This window comes from Pteropus medius, unplaced genomic scaffold (assembly GCF_902729225.1).
Source record: "Pteropus medius unplaced genomic scaffold, Ma_sr-lr_union100, whole genome shotgun sequence".
Taxonomy (NCBI): Eukaryota; Metazoa; Chordata; class Mammalia; order Chiroptera; family Pteropodidae; genus Pteropus; species Pteropus medius.
In genome coordinates, this window is record NW_024356335.1 from 545,838 (window position 1) to 561,719 (window position 15,882).

Genomic DNA, 15,882 nt, shown 5'->3' on the forward strand with positions numbered 1-15,882 from the left:
GGTGCCGGTTAATTTGTAGTGGCATTTGTGGTTTGAAGCCTTGTCAAGATCCCTGATTACTTCCCGTGCAAGGAGCTGGGCTGACGGGAAAGTTCACATGCCGAACAAAAGCAGCGAGGCAGCTGTGCGGGAAGAGGCCGCGGGGGGGCTGGGTGACCCTGGCACTTGGGGGCCAGAGGAGGGGGGAGGAGGAGGGCCAGCAGTGGGCTGGGGGAGGGGAGCCTTTTGTTTTTAGTCAGGTGCAGCTGCTCCGGCTGAATAGGTGGCATCCTATTGGTGGCCCGAGGTCGGGCACCAGATGCAGCCGGTGGCTGCGCGCAGGGGCAGGGAGCTTTGCTGACGCGTGCCATTCTCTGCCCAGACAGAAGCAGGAGGAGGGTGTGCATCGCTGCTACCTACACCAGGGTAGCCATCTGGGATGCCATCAAGAGTGCTTGGGTGACATTCCCAGAAGGTGGGGGATACAAGGAGGGGCTTCCAGATGTTGGGAGAGATAAGCCCCCTCTGATACTAACAGGGGCTACTGTTTCCTGGCACTTGCTGTGTACTAGGCCCCAGGCTAGTGCATTACGTGCAAGGTATCAGCTCAATGACCCCGCAGGAAAAGCCCCATTTGGCAGATGAAAACCTGAGGCTGCATGGCTCAGTGCCTTGCCCAGACCAGGCCTCACAGCTCACAGGTGGCAGAGCCTGGATCCAAGCCCAGGCATGTCCGATCCTGAAGAAGCCCACACTCCTTCCATCAGACCTGACGCACAAACGGCAGAGGGAATGTGCTGGAACTTATCCCCTCAAGACTGAGGGTGCTCCCCTCTCGCCGGGGAGTTCTCCCCTGTCCATCCTGGCCACAGAGAGATTTGTCTTTGCAGCCACTTGCGTTTATTTCCCCGGCCCGGGTCCAGATTCGGTGAGGGTTTGCTCAGTGCACGTGAGGGCCAGGGCCAGCTCAGCAAAACCAAGGCTAATTTATCATCTCCGGGATGATGTCCACCCCAAGTGGTGCACCGCTAGGAAATTAAAGGAAAAAATCTGCCCCTGATTTTGCGGTCGTGAAGCTAGGATCGCACAGAATCCTTTGGAAAGAGAGGCTGGGGATTGTGTTCACATTGCTCTCCCTGCCGCTGGTGTCCCGGGGTCCACCTGCAGCCCGGGGGGCTGGTCATGTCTCTGTAGACAGTATTTGGCAGGCAGGCCATTGAAGACCAAGCCTCTGCCACCACCACCCATGTCCCGCCCCACCACAATCTTCTGTCCAGCCCTACGAAGACCTTACCTTGTCCGTCCATCAAATGTCCCTGACCTTCACACATGCTCATCACGTGTGCCCTTCCTGCACTTGCCTGCCTGATGGACTCTGCTCATCCCTCAAGCCTCTGTCCCGTCCCTGGACGTTGACCCTCTCTTTCCGGCTCGACAGAGCTGGGATACTTTCTTCTGTCCGTCCCCAAATGACAATGGGCTTCTCGAGGGTGGCGCTGTGTCCCCTGGACCCCGGCTCTGGACACGAGGCCCGCACATGGTAAGTGCAAAGTAAATGCTTGCCCAAGACTGTGGAACTAGCATCAAATTACCAGTAAGGCCATCGCCCAGCATTTGACTAATCCAGACCGACTGGTCATTGTCCTCGTCACTCGAGCTGCTCCGTCCACCAGGCTGGCAACGTTTCCAGGATGCTTTGATCAGGAAGAACCCCCCAGCCTAGAGGTGCTCTGGTCTAACAGGTTGAGCCCCAGGGCCATCCCAAAAAGCAAGAGACTTTTTGAGTGGAATGCAAAAGTGGGAAGCTTAGATGTGAAATATCCCCAAATCTCCCCAGTGTGTCTGTTAAAGAAAGACAGTCAGGTTCACTAGAGAGAGGTTTTTTTTTTTCCTTTTTCTTTTTTTTCCCCTTTCCTCGGAACAAATGGATGGAGAACCTGGTTTTAAAATTCCTGGACCCTGGAATACATTTCTGTCTGTGTCAAAGTCTGCCCTCCACCGCCTCAGCAGAGTTTAAAATCCTAGCTAATAGGTTAACAACTGTTTTTCTTCAGCTTCAAATGAAGAATATCAGAAGGCTGGGGGAATATGCAGCTCTCCAATTTGTACGGACTGCACACAGCTCCCTGCAATGTGTGTTTGACAGGCCTGACATTTTGTACCGCTGTGAGATGGGAAAACGTGTGACATTTTTATTCATGGTGGCGTACGCCCTTGTAATGATCAGCTCTGGTCGATGTGCTTACCGCAGCAGCCCCAGAGCCCTCGGAGAACAAACAGGAACCCAAGGTGCCAGCAGTTCGACTGCCTTATTAAACACCGCCAGGATCCTAACGAAGACCAACTGCTGGAAAATCTCACTGTCAAATCCTCAAGGACATTGTCAGCGCACAGCTAACTGCATATATTTTTCATTTAAAATACTGAAATCCAGCATTGTGCCATTACAACCGAGAGGAGGGGCACCCACTTCAGCGGCCATTGTGTCAGCTGCCTCTTCGGAGCTCCAGGTGTTACAGCCAGATGCCCAGTGGGGTTCGGAGCTCAAAAAGGGGCACCAGAGACCGGGAACTGACTTTCTGAAGACCCAGCCCCACCTTCAGGGTGAAGGGCTGAAAGTTACAGGGCTACGGTAAGAGTCACTTGGAAAGTCAACCCGCTGGTTCCCTTCGTAAGCCAAAGCAGATCTGCATAATTAGGATATCCGTGCCCGTCTCCCCCAAGCCAGCCATTTTCCTCTGGGTACAGTCCATCACATCCTGCGACTTGGTGCTCATCAGCCTTCTGCTTGGCGGCAGACCTTAAGACATCTGTAGGAACGCGCGGCCACGCTAAGTTTCACACCTTGGCAGACAAGCTGTGTGTCAGGATGCCCACCTGCAACCTCGCCGCTTGCCTCAATCAAAGGCCTCAAGGTCAGTGGACAGGAGGACCCCCTCCCTTCGGCGGTCATTTCTAATGCTGATGCACACTAATGATGGATGCAAGCCAATCACCTGGCAGGTCCGTAGAGCTTTTTGTGGTTGTTACGCTAGGTGATTTGGCTATGGCTGCATACGCTAACGTACTGATATATTTATTTTGTAAATATGTATTATTTATACAGTGCCTCTATTTCCATACCCTAGCCCTGATGCACCAAGACACACTCTGCTATTTATTTATGGGGTCGTTGGCATAACGGGACTAACGACGCCTGTGTGTGGTTCTTGCAGGTCTGCAACAAACCGTAAGTGGTTGGCTAAACAACGGGACGTCCTCCATCCATCACGGGCAGAGGCTTGCGTTTTAAGGGGCTGCCCATAAACTTGGTTTAGCCTAATACTGTACATCACCCTGAAATGCTACAGAACCTGGCAACCCAGAGACCAGGAGCTGTAACATTCTACACCCTGGGATGGGGGTGAGGGGTGCCGTAAACTACGGGTACCCTGGTTACAGAACCCAGAGAGAGTGTAGACAGGAAGGGGGCTGGTAGACATTGCTGGGGCTGTCTCAGAAGTCCTCCAGGCTGGCCGTTCTGTCCCCTGGCAGAGTCTGTCACTCTGGGCTGCAGAAGGAGGCATCCGTTGGCCCTGCACGCCCAGCAGACACTCCCTTTGTCATGGGCTGTGCCTCACATCTCATTAGAACACGTTGGCTGGAGGAAGAGAAACACAGCCTCTGTCCGGCCCCGTGCCATTCTGGAGTGAGCTCGCTCCCACGGAGGCATATGGTGGATCACCAAGCGCTGCCCGTCTGGTCTCTGAGATCGCTCTCAACCTTGCCCTCAGCTTCACCCCCACGAGCAGCGTCCTAGGTCAGGCTCCCACTGGCTCTTGCCTGAACACCAGCAGCATCATTGGTGGTCTTCCTGCCTCACCTGCTTCCACCCCTCCCTGTGGTGGCCCCAGAATGAATATTCCCAGATGCCATTCCCTCAAAACTCATCTTTCACTGGCTCCCTGACACCCACAAGATAGGTGTCAAGCTCCCCCGAGGCCTGGCCACTGCCCACCTTTGTCGTTTAGCTCCTGACTCCCACCAGCTGCCTCCGGGCCTCTTGCTTCCCCACGCTAGTTGAGAGTCACGACTTCCCTATCCTTTACATGTCATTCTTTTCACCTGAAATGCTCTCCTCCTCCAGCTCCTGATAAACAGCTCATCTCTCGAGATCTAGCAGAAACATCACCTCCTCTGAGAAGCCTTCCCTGGTTCCCCCAGACATCCTTAGGGCCCCTCTCCAGCCAGCACACTTACATCTATTAGCCCTTTTCTTTCTGTATGGTTTAACTGTCTCTCTCAGATGATGAGTGGCCATGTGGCCATGAAAACAGGACCATATCTCGTTCCTCTGTGACCTTGGGGCCTTGGACCAGGCTTGGCATCTGACATGCCTCTTACATGCTGAATAAGTAAAGAAAGCAATTACTGAGGGCATGAAAGAATAACTCAGAGTTCTTCCTGGCTTAAGACTCCAAGACTTCAGGATTTTTAATCGCAAAGCTAGGAGGGCAGCAGGGGAAGAAGAATTCTTAGCTAGTCTCATGGTGTGGGCATTGGAAAGTGTTTGGCAGACAGTCCTGGGCCCAAAGCTTCCCTTTCTCCCTCCCCGTAGCTGTGGAGAGCAGTCCCCTGGCCAGCACAACTGAAGAGTCACTGTCTCCTGGCCTTCTGCTGACTGCTACATTCCACGTGGCCTCTTAAGGCATCACCTCGCCAAGGCTGGATCCGCTATCCCTTTGAAAATATTCACTGTCACCCTCTCCAGGAAGAGCAAACAGGATCTATCTAGAAGGGGTTTGTGACTGGGGCCCAGAGGTGGCTGTAACCATGGAACCATGTGGCTGACGGACAGCAGCGTCTCAGAAACTCAGCTTAAACTGCTTGCAGGCCATGTTAACCCCGTCACGCTCCGCGTTCTAGGTGAGATGTAATCAGCCATCCCTCGGGGGAACTCCTTTTTACATATTCTCTTTTGTTACTCTTGTTACACTTAAAAAAAATCCTTCGCAGCAGAAACGAAATGGGATACGCTGTTCCAGAAGACATGGAATTAAGTGGACTGACAGTAACACTCACCTGCTAAAACCAATGATCTAAGGTAGGGACGTGGTCTGTGCAATCTCAGATCGCGTGTGCTGGAGGCTGGCGCGTGGCCTTTGCTGCCAGCAAGCTGCCGTCCACTGCCCAGCTGTCCCAGGTCCTGGCTGGGCTTACGGTGGGAGCCGGGGCTTTGAATCTGAACCCGTCTTGCCAGCCAGGGCGGAAGGGGAAGGCCCCCGACTTTGCCGAAAGGGGCCCGGCACCCGGCAGGCGTTCAGAAGGGCAGTGTCGCCACTGCTCTCATCCCCGTGTTGGCGCACCCGGGGCTCTTAGATTTATCCTGGGGAGAAGGCAAGGTCTCACATCTAGGCAGCAGCCACGAGCCTTAGCCGGGAGGGAGGGAGAAGCAGAACAGTGACCTGAATCTCCACAGCCATGCGCCTCAGGAACCAGGTGTCACTGAGGAAGAGGGCTTGAGGAGAGGCCTCAAGCAAGGGGAGAGCCCGGGCTCCAGCGTCTGACAGGCCTGGTGTGGAATTCTTGCTCTACCGCTTACTGCGTGACCTTGGGCAAGTTGCTTACCCTCTCTGAGCATCAGTTTTCTGGGGATGATAATAAGTGCATCTATCATATAGTTGTTGTTGAGATGATTAAGTGAGAGGAGGCTTGTGGAGGGGCCTGGCTCATACACAGTAGGTGCACATTATAATGAAAACCAACCCAATCCATCTGACCTCTCTTTACCCTGCCATCTCTCAGTCCTTGTCATGCCTTCCCCTGGGCATAGCCAGGTTGATAATTTACCTAGTCCCCATTACCTAGGGACGGATGTGCACAATGTGACAGGCAGCTCCTGGCACAGCGGTCCTGTGGCCACAAGGCGAGGACGCCCTGCACAGCCACAGACACTGAGCTAACTCTCCTGGAGGATTCTGCTTGTGGGATATGATTTATTTTCAATATTTCCCCTTCCCTACTGCGATAAACTCCCCACCTTTGGCACAGAGAATTCTAATCTGAGAAAATGCCTCCTCAGTTCTGCAGAATCTGATTTCCCGCTCTCATCCTGCTGGGCGAGCTGCCTGGCAGGGAGCTGGATTCTAAGCCGCCCCGGCTCCAGCACAGACCTTAAAAGAAAGGCTGTTTTTAGGCTCTGGTCAGCCCTCTGGCGAAGCGACCCCACTGTCACACAGCTGAACTCTGACAGACTTGGGGGACGCGGGAGGCCTGTCACTCATGCGCGGTGCCGCACGCAGGTCCCAGAGTGAACACGGGCACTACCACGGCCGCCCTGTGGGGCTGCCGGCTCTGCGCAACTGACGCTGCTCTCGGGCGCAGGTGTGGCACAGCGGTCCCTGCCCCCTCCCGTGATTCCGCTCACCACTCGGCCATCCCCTGGATTCTCACTGGGCAGCTCGTCTGTGCCCGGCCCAGTGAGGGTGCTAGGGTTACAGAGAGGAGTCCAGGGACAGTGGGCCAGGCAAAGGGACAGTGCTGGCCCAGAGCGGGGTGGGAATGGCTCTGCTTGGAGTCCCAGTCAGGGAGGGCTTGGGGGAGGAGGGGTGCTTGAGTTGGGCCCCGAGAGGGTGATGGGCATTTGTTGGGGGAACAGAAGAGAGAGGCCATCCCTGGCTGTGGAGACGGTGGTCCATCTCTGGGACCCTCCAACGCCCAGCTCGGCCTGTGAAGAGCGGTGGAGTTGGGTGCTGGGGACTGGAGAGGAGAAGGGACTCTGCCCAGGGTGGGGGTGCTCAGCCGAGCCATGCAGAGTGAGAGGAGCTGGCTGCAAGTGGAGGGCGGCAGGTACCTCCAGCCCAGAAGGCCCAGCTGTGGGCAGGGGGCCTGGGCGGGGGTGACTTCTGGCAGGTCTTGAAGGCTGGGTAAGTTCTCCTGACCGTCAGGTGGGGCTGGGACCACGGGTGTGGTGGGGGATCCTGGCAAGGGACTCACATTCTGGACAACTGGAGGGCCCACCCAGCTCAGTACTTGCTGGAGTTTTCTGATGCCCTCCGTGCCTCACAGACCAGGGGAGAGGGACAGACCACCCAGGCACATAAGGGACGCGCGGATGCAGCGGGGCTGATGTGCTGGTGGAACTGGGTGGGGCAGGTTTGGGGAAGGCCAAGGACAGACGAAGACATGGCAGCGAGGGAAGCTTGTGAAACTTCTCAAGAATATATCTGGGGCCAAAAGAGTGATTTAAAAGGTAAGAATTCTCTACAGCAACCAGCCGGAGGAAGCAACGGGGATTGCGTGGGCAGGTGCAGACAATTCCGGGGCCTGAACAGGAAGTCAGCTGCCACGTCTCCCAGTGCAGGCTAGAAGCTGGGGGTGTTCGGCCTGTCAGGTTCAGAACCTTCGCCAGGTATCTGAGACAGCCCGAAGAAGGCTGCTCCCATCATCCTAGGGAAATGAGCTCTCTGCCTAGTCCTTGAAGCTGGGGAAGAGCAAGGTTGTTAATTAAACATTGCATTTATTCTGCAGTGATCTCCAGCAAGGCAGCAGTGACGGGCACCTCCTGAGCATGCTGGCGGGGAATCACTCCGAGGACCAAACTGGTTGGAGTTTAAAATGAGAAGGGGACTTTGAGATGCCCCATGGCACGACCACACAGCACAGATCTGGGCCTTTCAAACCTACCAGATGGATTCCATCCATCGGGGTTAAGTTAAACCACCCACCGTGGGCTCCCTGGAGCCAGGGACTGTGTCACTGACACTCTTGTTTTCATAGAATGGCACAGAGTAGGTATCAGTGGTGGCCGAACAAGGAAGTGAGCTCATTTCCTGGCTTTTTCTCCACTCCTGGGTGCTGGATTACAGCTGACCTGCCACACCCTGTTTCCAGGCGCCATCACAGACAACTGTGCCCGTCCCTATAACCTGCGACTGCTGGCCTTGACCTCCCTGCCATGCACTGACCTGTCGTTGCTCTTCTGTCCCCTATCTGGTGCCCTGGTTGATCTCTGACCTGGACTCTCAGGCATGCAAACTCTCTTGGTGTTAAGATCCCCACAGCTCTGCATGAGACAAAAAACACAAACGAGGGGCAGTCTGTTTGGCTTCTGTGCACATTTATCCATTTGATCTGTTTGCCCTTCTTTTGAAAAGAGTCCCCATTTCTTTTCCAGGAAGCACCTCTCCTTCACTTCTTGGGTCTGTGTTGTAGGCAGGGCCCCACCCATGGCCACAATGATCGGCCGAGGTAGGTGCATGATCAAAGTTGGTTTGATGAGGGAATCTCATGCCTTGTGTGGAAGTCACTAGCAGTGACACACTCGCTTTTCTGCTGGTCCTACACCTGGAAGGATGTGGTCTGAGGCTGCCGCAGTCAGCCTGCCACCAGGCGGGGAGAGTCTGCCTGAGGATGACACTGGCAGAGGAGGCAAAGCTAAGAAATGCAGCAAAACACTGGGTCTGATCGCCATGACTTCACACCTGGATCGAGCCATTCACGACGCCAGTAGGAGCCCACGACTTCCAACAATCTGTCTTTTGGGTTTTATGTCTCTTGCAACCCAAAATACCCTAACTGACACAGACCCCCAGTACAGGCCCAGCTTCTGGTCTTTGGAGCTGGACTGGTTCCTGACACCCATAATACTAACTCCTACATACGCCCAGTTTTTATCCCACAGTCTACTCCCTCACACGCACCAGGAGAGCACCCAGCATGCCTTTGGTGTCCGATGGTGGGTTAGCTGCACAGTCTACACCAGGTGCAGGGGACCAGCTTACTTGATGTCTTGGTGCCAACTGAGGCCCAGAAACTAAGGAAGGCCCGAGATTTGGAAGGAAACCAGGAACGAGGCCTTGCCTGCGGTCCAGAACATCCCGAGATCCTGGGCCACCCACCTAGGCTGCTGCACCGGCCCCAGCACTACAAACCCAGCAGGAAACTGCCAAGCTCTCGGCACAGAGCTGGGGCTCGAACCGGAGCTCTAGTAACAAGCAACGTGGCTTTGAATCTCGACTGTTGCTTCTGGGCTCTAAACCCTGGCTGAGTCTCCATCCTCTCTGAGCCTGTCTCTTCTGCAAGAGGAGATAATACCCGAGACCCCGTAGGGTGGCTCCAAGGATTAAGGAGCCAAGCTGTGGGACTCGCCTAGCATGGCACCTGGAATTGGAACACAGACCCGTTTCTCTAGGTCTGGGCACGGTGCCTGGCACATGGCGAGTGATTCGTCCTCGTACCCCGGCTCCTACACCATCCCGATGCCTAGCATACAGTGGTGCTCAAACTGTCATTAAAATGCCCAAGACCCAGGAGGAGGAGGGGCTGACCTTGGCTCCCGGCCCTTCTGTGGTCATCCTTACTTAACCTGTGCAGAGTGGAGGTCAGTTCCGGCAGCTTAGATAGCAAATTGCTACTTTGAACCTGGATTTTCATGTGGCTGCTGACATTTCTCAGCCCTTCACGGCACATCAGGAGATCTACCCTTGGTGCCGAGCTTCCCGTGTGAGGAACACAGCTGTCCTCCCTTGTCTGCAGGCGACCCATTCCAAGACCCCCAGAAGATGCCTGAAACCGCACAGTACGAAACCCTATATACACTGTGTTTCTCCTTTATGTACAAATGTACCTATGACAAAGTTTAATTTATAAATTAGGCACAGCAAGAGATTAACAACAATAACATAATTAAATAGAACTTAGAACAATCTACTGTGACAAAAGCCACGTGAGAGACTTTGGGGCCGTTATTAAGTCAAACGAGGGTGACCTGAACACGAGCACTGTGATACTGTTGACAGTTTGCTAACTGAGATGGCCTCTAAGTGCGTACCGGGTGGTGGCGGGGGAAGCGTGGGCAACGTGGCTCTGCTGGACAGACGGACGAGTCGTGTTCGGGCGGGGTGGCGGGTGCTGTCATCACACTACTAATAATGGCGTGCGAAATAAAACTTACTCATTGTTTTTTTCTTGGAATTTTCCATTGAATATTTTTGGACTACGAGTGACGGCCGGTCACTGAAACCGCAGACACGGGGCGGGGACCACCGTGCTATCTGGGAAGGCAACACCAGACACTTAACCGGAAACCTTTGGGATTTTCAATTCAATCCTTATGAATTTCCAGGATCCGATTCCTCTTTTTTGATTGGCAAGTTTTTCCTCCTGAAATTGGACACGCCTGCTCAGAGGAGCAAGCTCTGGCTTTGTTAAGCTCCCACCACAAAGCTGTCTCTGGGTTGGACTGCGCTATGACAAAGTGAGGCCACCAGAAAAGACAGGCCCAGCCAGCTGCCCTTGCCAGACACACCCGACAAACCCACGACCAGTAAGGGACCATGCTGCTTTGGGAAATGGCAGTGAATGAGTCAAAACCGCTTTGGACAGCCACTGGCCAGGACTGAAGGCAGAGCCATCTCATGGTCACCCTGCAGCTGGCACCGGGGCTGGATACAAGCAGGAACTGGAGGGAATGGAGCAGGGGAACCACCACGGTAGCGCCCACGTTCTCAGACGAAGGTAGGATAGAGAGAGCAGAAAGAGAGGCAACAGAAAAGGGGCACTATGATTTGGAAAGACGGTTTGAAGGAGCAGCGTGCAGAGAATTCTGCCTCTGGACTGTGGGGCTTGTAAGCCAGGCCAAGAACAAGCCTGTGGACGGCAGACCACGACGCTCACCTGCTCACTCGGACCTGCTGCCCCAACCTGCGCCTTGGCCCCTTCCGCTCACTGCCGGAGTCAGACTCGGGCACCACCACCTGCTCTTCCCAGGACCATCTCCTGGCCGTGGCGCCAGCACCTTTCCCCCTCTGCTCGATGATGCTAGCCCGCTGGGTTTGGGTGCTGACTTTCCCACCGAGAGCTGTAGGGATGCAGGTCAGTTACAAGTGTGCACACGCAGGAGGGCTGCCAGCGAGGGCTGTGTTATGTTCTGAGAGCGAGGAGGCTACATCAGTGAGTGACAGCTGGCTCCACTTCTCCCCACTGGAGAAGAGACTGATATTTACTGAGGGCCCGTGTGCTGGCACTGAGATGCACAACATCTCTGTCACTCACTTCTTATAAGGACCTGTGACATGGGTTTGAAGTATCATCCCTATGTAAATTCCCTGAGGTTCAGTAACTTACTGAAGGTCACTGGCTAGCTAGTGACAGCTGAAATCCCAGTACAGAGCTGCCTGACTCTAAAATCTGTGCTTTGTCCCCTGTAGCACGCTGCCTCCACCAACTGATCAGCCTTTGCTTCTCAGCAGTTAAATATCCGGGGGGCTGTATCCGCTTTCCCTCTGTGAAGAATCTGTGTGTGTGTGTGACTTTGGCCATACCATCTGAAAACGAGCTTCAGACGTCATGGCGCGTCACCCCTAAAATGTGTACCTCCGAGGAACAAAAACCACAATGTTCGTAATTCTATCGAGCCCACTGACATCCCAATCCATCTTCAAATCTTCCAACATTTCCAAGAATGTTTCTAAAACATTTTTAAAAAAATCCAAATTAAGTTCATACTTATGTAGTTTTGTCTCTTTTACAGTTGAAATCTTTGCTTTACTTGATGTAATTCAAGGGACGCCAGGCCTTTCTGTCCCTTGACTGCTTTCTCCCCGGCTCCCCTCCTCCCTGGTGACCCATCCTGGGAGCATGGTGGTGTCCCTGCCCTCCCCGCCACTTGCCCCTCCCCTCCTTTCCTGGGGTATGTATGACTGGACCATAGGAGCTCAAAACACAAAACAAAATGAGACAGGATCTAAACTCCTATGATACAAAGATGTCTCTGCTTGGAAAAGAATCCTTATTTGTGCAGAGTGATTTGGAAGTAGTTTTGGGTCATTAATAGAATATTCATGCTTCTTCAGATGAACAGAACTATAAGCATAGCAGCTGAAGCAAAACTAAAAAACTTGCTGGATACACAGCAAATACCTAAACAACAACGATCAATCATTAATCAATTTAAAAATCCACATCGACAATAAAACCCCAAGAGGTTTAGCGCTAGACTCTGCGGTGAACTTTCAAGAGGCCCATGTTCTCAGGGGAGACGACAAGCATTAGAAAAATAATGACAAGGTTGTGTGCCACGTCCTCGGGCAGCACAGGGACAGCAGCAACCACGTCCCTGTAAGGGAGTCAGGCGTGTTTACAAACAGGACCTGCTCTGAGGGTGACAGGCAGATCCCAAAGGGCCTCATGGGCCAGGCCGAGGGTGAAGACGGAACCTCTAGGGAGGCTAGGAGGAGCAAGGTGACATGGCCACTCGTGTATGCTGCAGGTGGACCCTGCAAGGCCACCTGAGGAAGGCGGTGAGTGAGCCTGGAGGCCGGGAGGCCAGTTAGTTAGACTGAGAAACAATCCAGGTGAGTGATGACGCAGCCTGAGGCAAGGCTGTGACAGAGGTGATGGAGACCAGTGGGACTGAGCAGTATCCGGGGGGCGACGGGGAGAGGCTCTGAGTGTGGGGGAGCGACCCAGGCCTGTGGTTAGGGGTGTCCCCGGTATTGGGGAGGCAATGGCTAAATTGGAGGGAATCACGTGTGACTTCCAAGCTCGACAGGGCAGAAGGGACTTCTCAGGGCACTCGGAGCCTAGGGTGCTGAGAAGCCATTCGCTGGCTGGCCGGATTTTCCAGCCCAACTTGAAACTGGCTCGTGCTTGTAAAGCCAGAACTCCCCAGACACACAGACAGCAGGACACCACGTTCCAACAGCCGCTCCCGGGGGTATATTCAAGCCAGAGTCCCAGGGTTCTGGGAGGGCTTGGTTTAGGCTTGGTCGTTAAACTGGCTTTTCAAACTTTACACCAGAGAAACTTAGAAAACTGGGACAATTTCCAATGCGCAGTCCTTGGAACTTATCAGATCGGAAGGCAGGCAATTACTCTGCAGGATCAATCGATTGGGGGAAACACAACCAAGGGGGCTCTGGAGTGGCTCCGCCACGTTGCCCTCAGGGGAGCCCCAACCTCCCAAACCCTGGCCGAGCACCACGCCCCTGGCAGCACACGTCCAGGGCTAGGATCCAGTCACTGGGCTCCCACAGCCAGCCCAGTTCCCCGAGCCAGGCGTGGAGAGCTGCACACAGCCGAGAGAGGCAGAGGTGCTGCCGGCTGTGGAGTCTGAAGTAGCTACTAATTCAAGCAAATGTCTTCCTCGTTTGTACAATGGGTATGACGCCTTCTCCCTTACCAGCCGATGGTAGAGTCAGTGAAATGAGCACAGATGTGAGGGCGCCTGGTGGCCCCTCCATCTTATTCAATGCGGGGAAGCAGGGCAGTTTTCCTCGGGGTGTGTCTCTGCTGATTCCTCAGAAGGGGAAGGGTCAAAGCGAGGTGTTCTGGCTGAGGGGCACCTAGGCCCTGCTGGGGAGGACACTGCTTCCTTGTCCCTTCCACAGCCACAGAAAGGAGGGAATGTCCACTCCCCATCCCAGGGGAAGAGTGCACGGGGGGTCCTTAGCTTCTCTCTGCGCCCTCTCACTCACTCCTACCCAGAGTGGGAGGAGAGGCTTGGGAGAAGGGACTGAGCATGTCCCACGCTCCACATCTGCAGTCGGGGGCGGGGAGGGGATCATCAAGAGGATGTGACTGCCAGCCGACCTGAGAACTGGACCTGGGCCAGCGGAGGCTCCTCATGCCTCTTGTCCCTGGAATATAACTCTCCCCACCGTTCCTACAGTGAGCATCATTTTCAAGGGTGCAGCCTCAAGAGAGCAACGAATTCTTGAGACCATCTGGATGGTCTACATGACCAGACCCATCAAAGCCTCAATATAAACTTCTAAGATGCTGGCAGAGATCCCCTGGGCCAGTGGTCTCCCAAGACAAGCCTTGTAGGGTAAGTTCCCTTACTCATTAACCCCGCCGCCTACCACCTAGGGTGGCCTGCCTCTTTCTTCGGTCTCTCCTTGCCCCCCTGCCCCCACGTACGGGGCCAGTTTGTGAACCAGAGAGGCACCCTTCTCGCTCTCTCCTGCAGAGCAGCCAGGCCACAGGCCCAGCTGGGCACTGCCTGCCACTGTCCACTTATCCTGGTGGCGTAACTCAGTCTTTTTAATTCTGTGGTAAAGTTTTAGCAAGCCTACTTGGTCTCAAGTCTAAAGTAGTATCTTCCTTTCAGCCAATCAATAAAAAGGCTGGCATTTTTATCTCATTTGACTGTCTCTTGGGCCTTATTTCATGATCCTGAATTTGGGAGCTGGAAAGAGTTATTCAAACCCGCGCTAAACCTAAATACTTTTCCAAGGTAGGAAGAGGCATTCTCGAGTTATTTGAGGTTTTTGAACCCTTTAAAGAAACCAGACACGATAAGGATCACAGCCTAACTAAAAATCCATCTATTTTGCTCTTGTCTGGAACCATCAGCATGGCTCATCACCAGCTCTGAGTGGCACTGCGTGTCTGCTTTAGAAAACCGCCGAATTGTTAGTGAGTCCAGTCTGTTGACAAAATACCTTTTAAGTACAGGGTCCAATTTGGGACCTGGGTCCTGGGGGTGAAGAGGTCACCTCTGTCCATTTGCTGGTGTCTCTCTCTTTTCTTTCTCACAAGGACTTATTATTATTATTATTATTATTTGCACACGGTAGGTCTCAATACGCGGATGAACAGATGCATAATTAAACGAAGCAATGTCGCAGCCTCGAAGGAAGACGCTCTAGTGAGGCAGAGCGAGGCCAGAGAGCACCTGCTCTCCCGTGGCTCCCTCTCGCTGCCGCCCCCAGCCCCAGCTGCTGCCCGAGGGCTCTGCACAGGCCACCGCCGGGCTCCCTGCGGCCCTGCCGAATGTCTCCATGGGGCACCCCCGGCTGGCTACATGGGCACCGGCTCTGTGAGGCGAAGGGACAGATGTAATGATCTCAACAGCCTCCATCTCTAAGTTTCCACAGAAATACAGGGGTCTTTCTGAGGTTAGCGTGCCCTGTCTGGCTGGTTCCAATGATTCTGGAGGGATACATTAGCTTCAGCAGAACTACCAGACAGCTGAAGTCTCTGCATGGCGAGGCAGCTGCGGCTGGACTGTTCTGGGTTTCTGGGCTGGTGACGTGGCCACGAAATGTGGCCACGAAATGTGGCTAAAAAAACCCCTTCCTCAGAGCTGTGGCAGAAATGATACGTTTTCTAGTGGCTCAGGTGACACATGGATGGACACTTCAAAAAAAATTTTTTTGATATGGCTTAGAAAAAACCTGGACCAGTACATCAAGCCTATGTTTTGTCATCATCGTTTAAGATGAGGTTGAAGTTGGTACAGATGTCAGGTCTGAGTCTGTTTAAAGGAAAATATCAAGTAAAGAAAATAGTATAGATGATTGGAGAGTGTGGCAACATTTTTGAAATGGAACTCAAAAGACTGTTCTTTGAGAAGAATGTGAAGTTCCTAAAACTCATGCCCGCCAGTAGTAGGTGCTCTTGAAATGCTGCTTGTTCCGGTCAACGGCCCATCAAACCAGGAGCCTGGGGAAGGACTGAAGGACAGCCAAGCATGGGGGCAAAGCCAGAAAGAGTTAAAAGAAAGGGTCTGTGGTTTCCCTGGCCCATCCCCCAGCAGCTAATCTGTCACCTAATGAAGAAGCGGCCGGCACAAGTGAGCTTAGCTGGCAGTTCACTTACAGCAAACTGATTAAGAATGTTCAACCAACAGCAGACTGTAGACCTTTCCAGAGAAAATAAATAGAGTGTAGACTGTATGCAAATGTGTTTGTCACTTTGACAGCACGTCTCAATTAAGGCATCTCGCGGCTGTGGGTAGGCTCAGCGGCTGCAGCTGTAAGGGAGAGCCCGCTGCATGGCTGATACTCGGGGCTTGACCTTAATCCGCATGCATGCATTAAAAAAAAACCCTGCCTTCCTGTACACTTGCATAATGCTGGCAGCCACGTGAGGGAAGTGACAAACGGGGAAAAAAAGCCACTTTCATCCTCTCCAGTT

General features: G+C 53.6%; 1 protein-coding gene across 27 annotated transcripts in view; it reads right to left on the bottom strand.

The window, feature by feature from the left end:
• Positions 1-15,882, bottom strand: part of DENND1A (DENN domain containing 1A) — a 459,444-nt gene that overhangs the window by 34,388 nt on the left and 409,174 nt on the right. For 2 of the 27 annotated variants that reach the window (XM_039861401.1, XM_039861406.1), the window contains exon 20: positions 7,926-8,023. The exons of 23 other annotated variants lie outside the window; for them this stretch is intronic. In XM_039861401.1, the coding sequence (XP_039717335.1) occupies positions 7,926-8,023 (98 nt within the window). Of the gene's footprint in view, positions 1-210; positions 6,132-7,925; positions 8,024-15,882 lie in introns of those variants that run through there. 2 more of the 27 variants (XM_039861404.1, XM_039861407.1) reach the window with 2 other exon arrangements.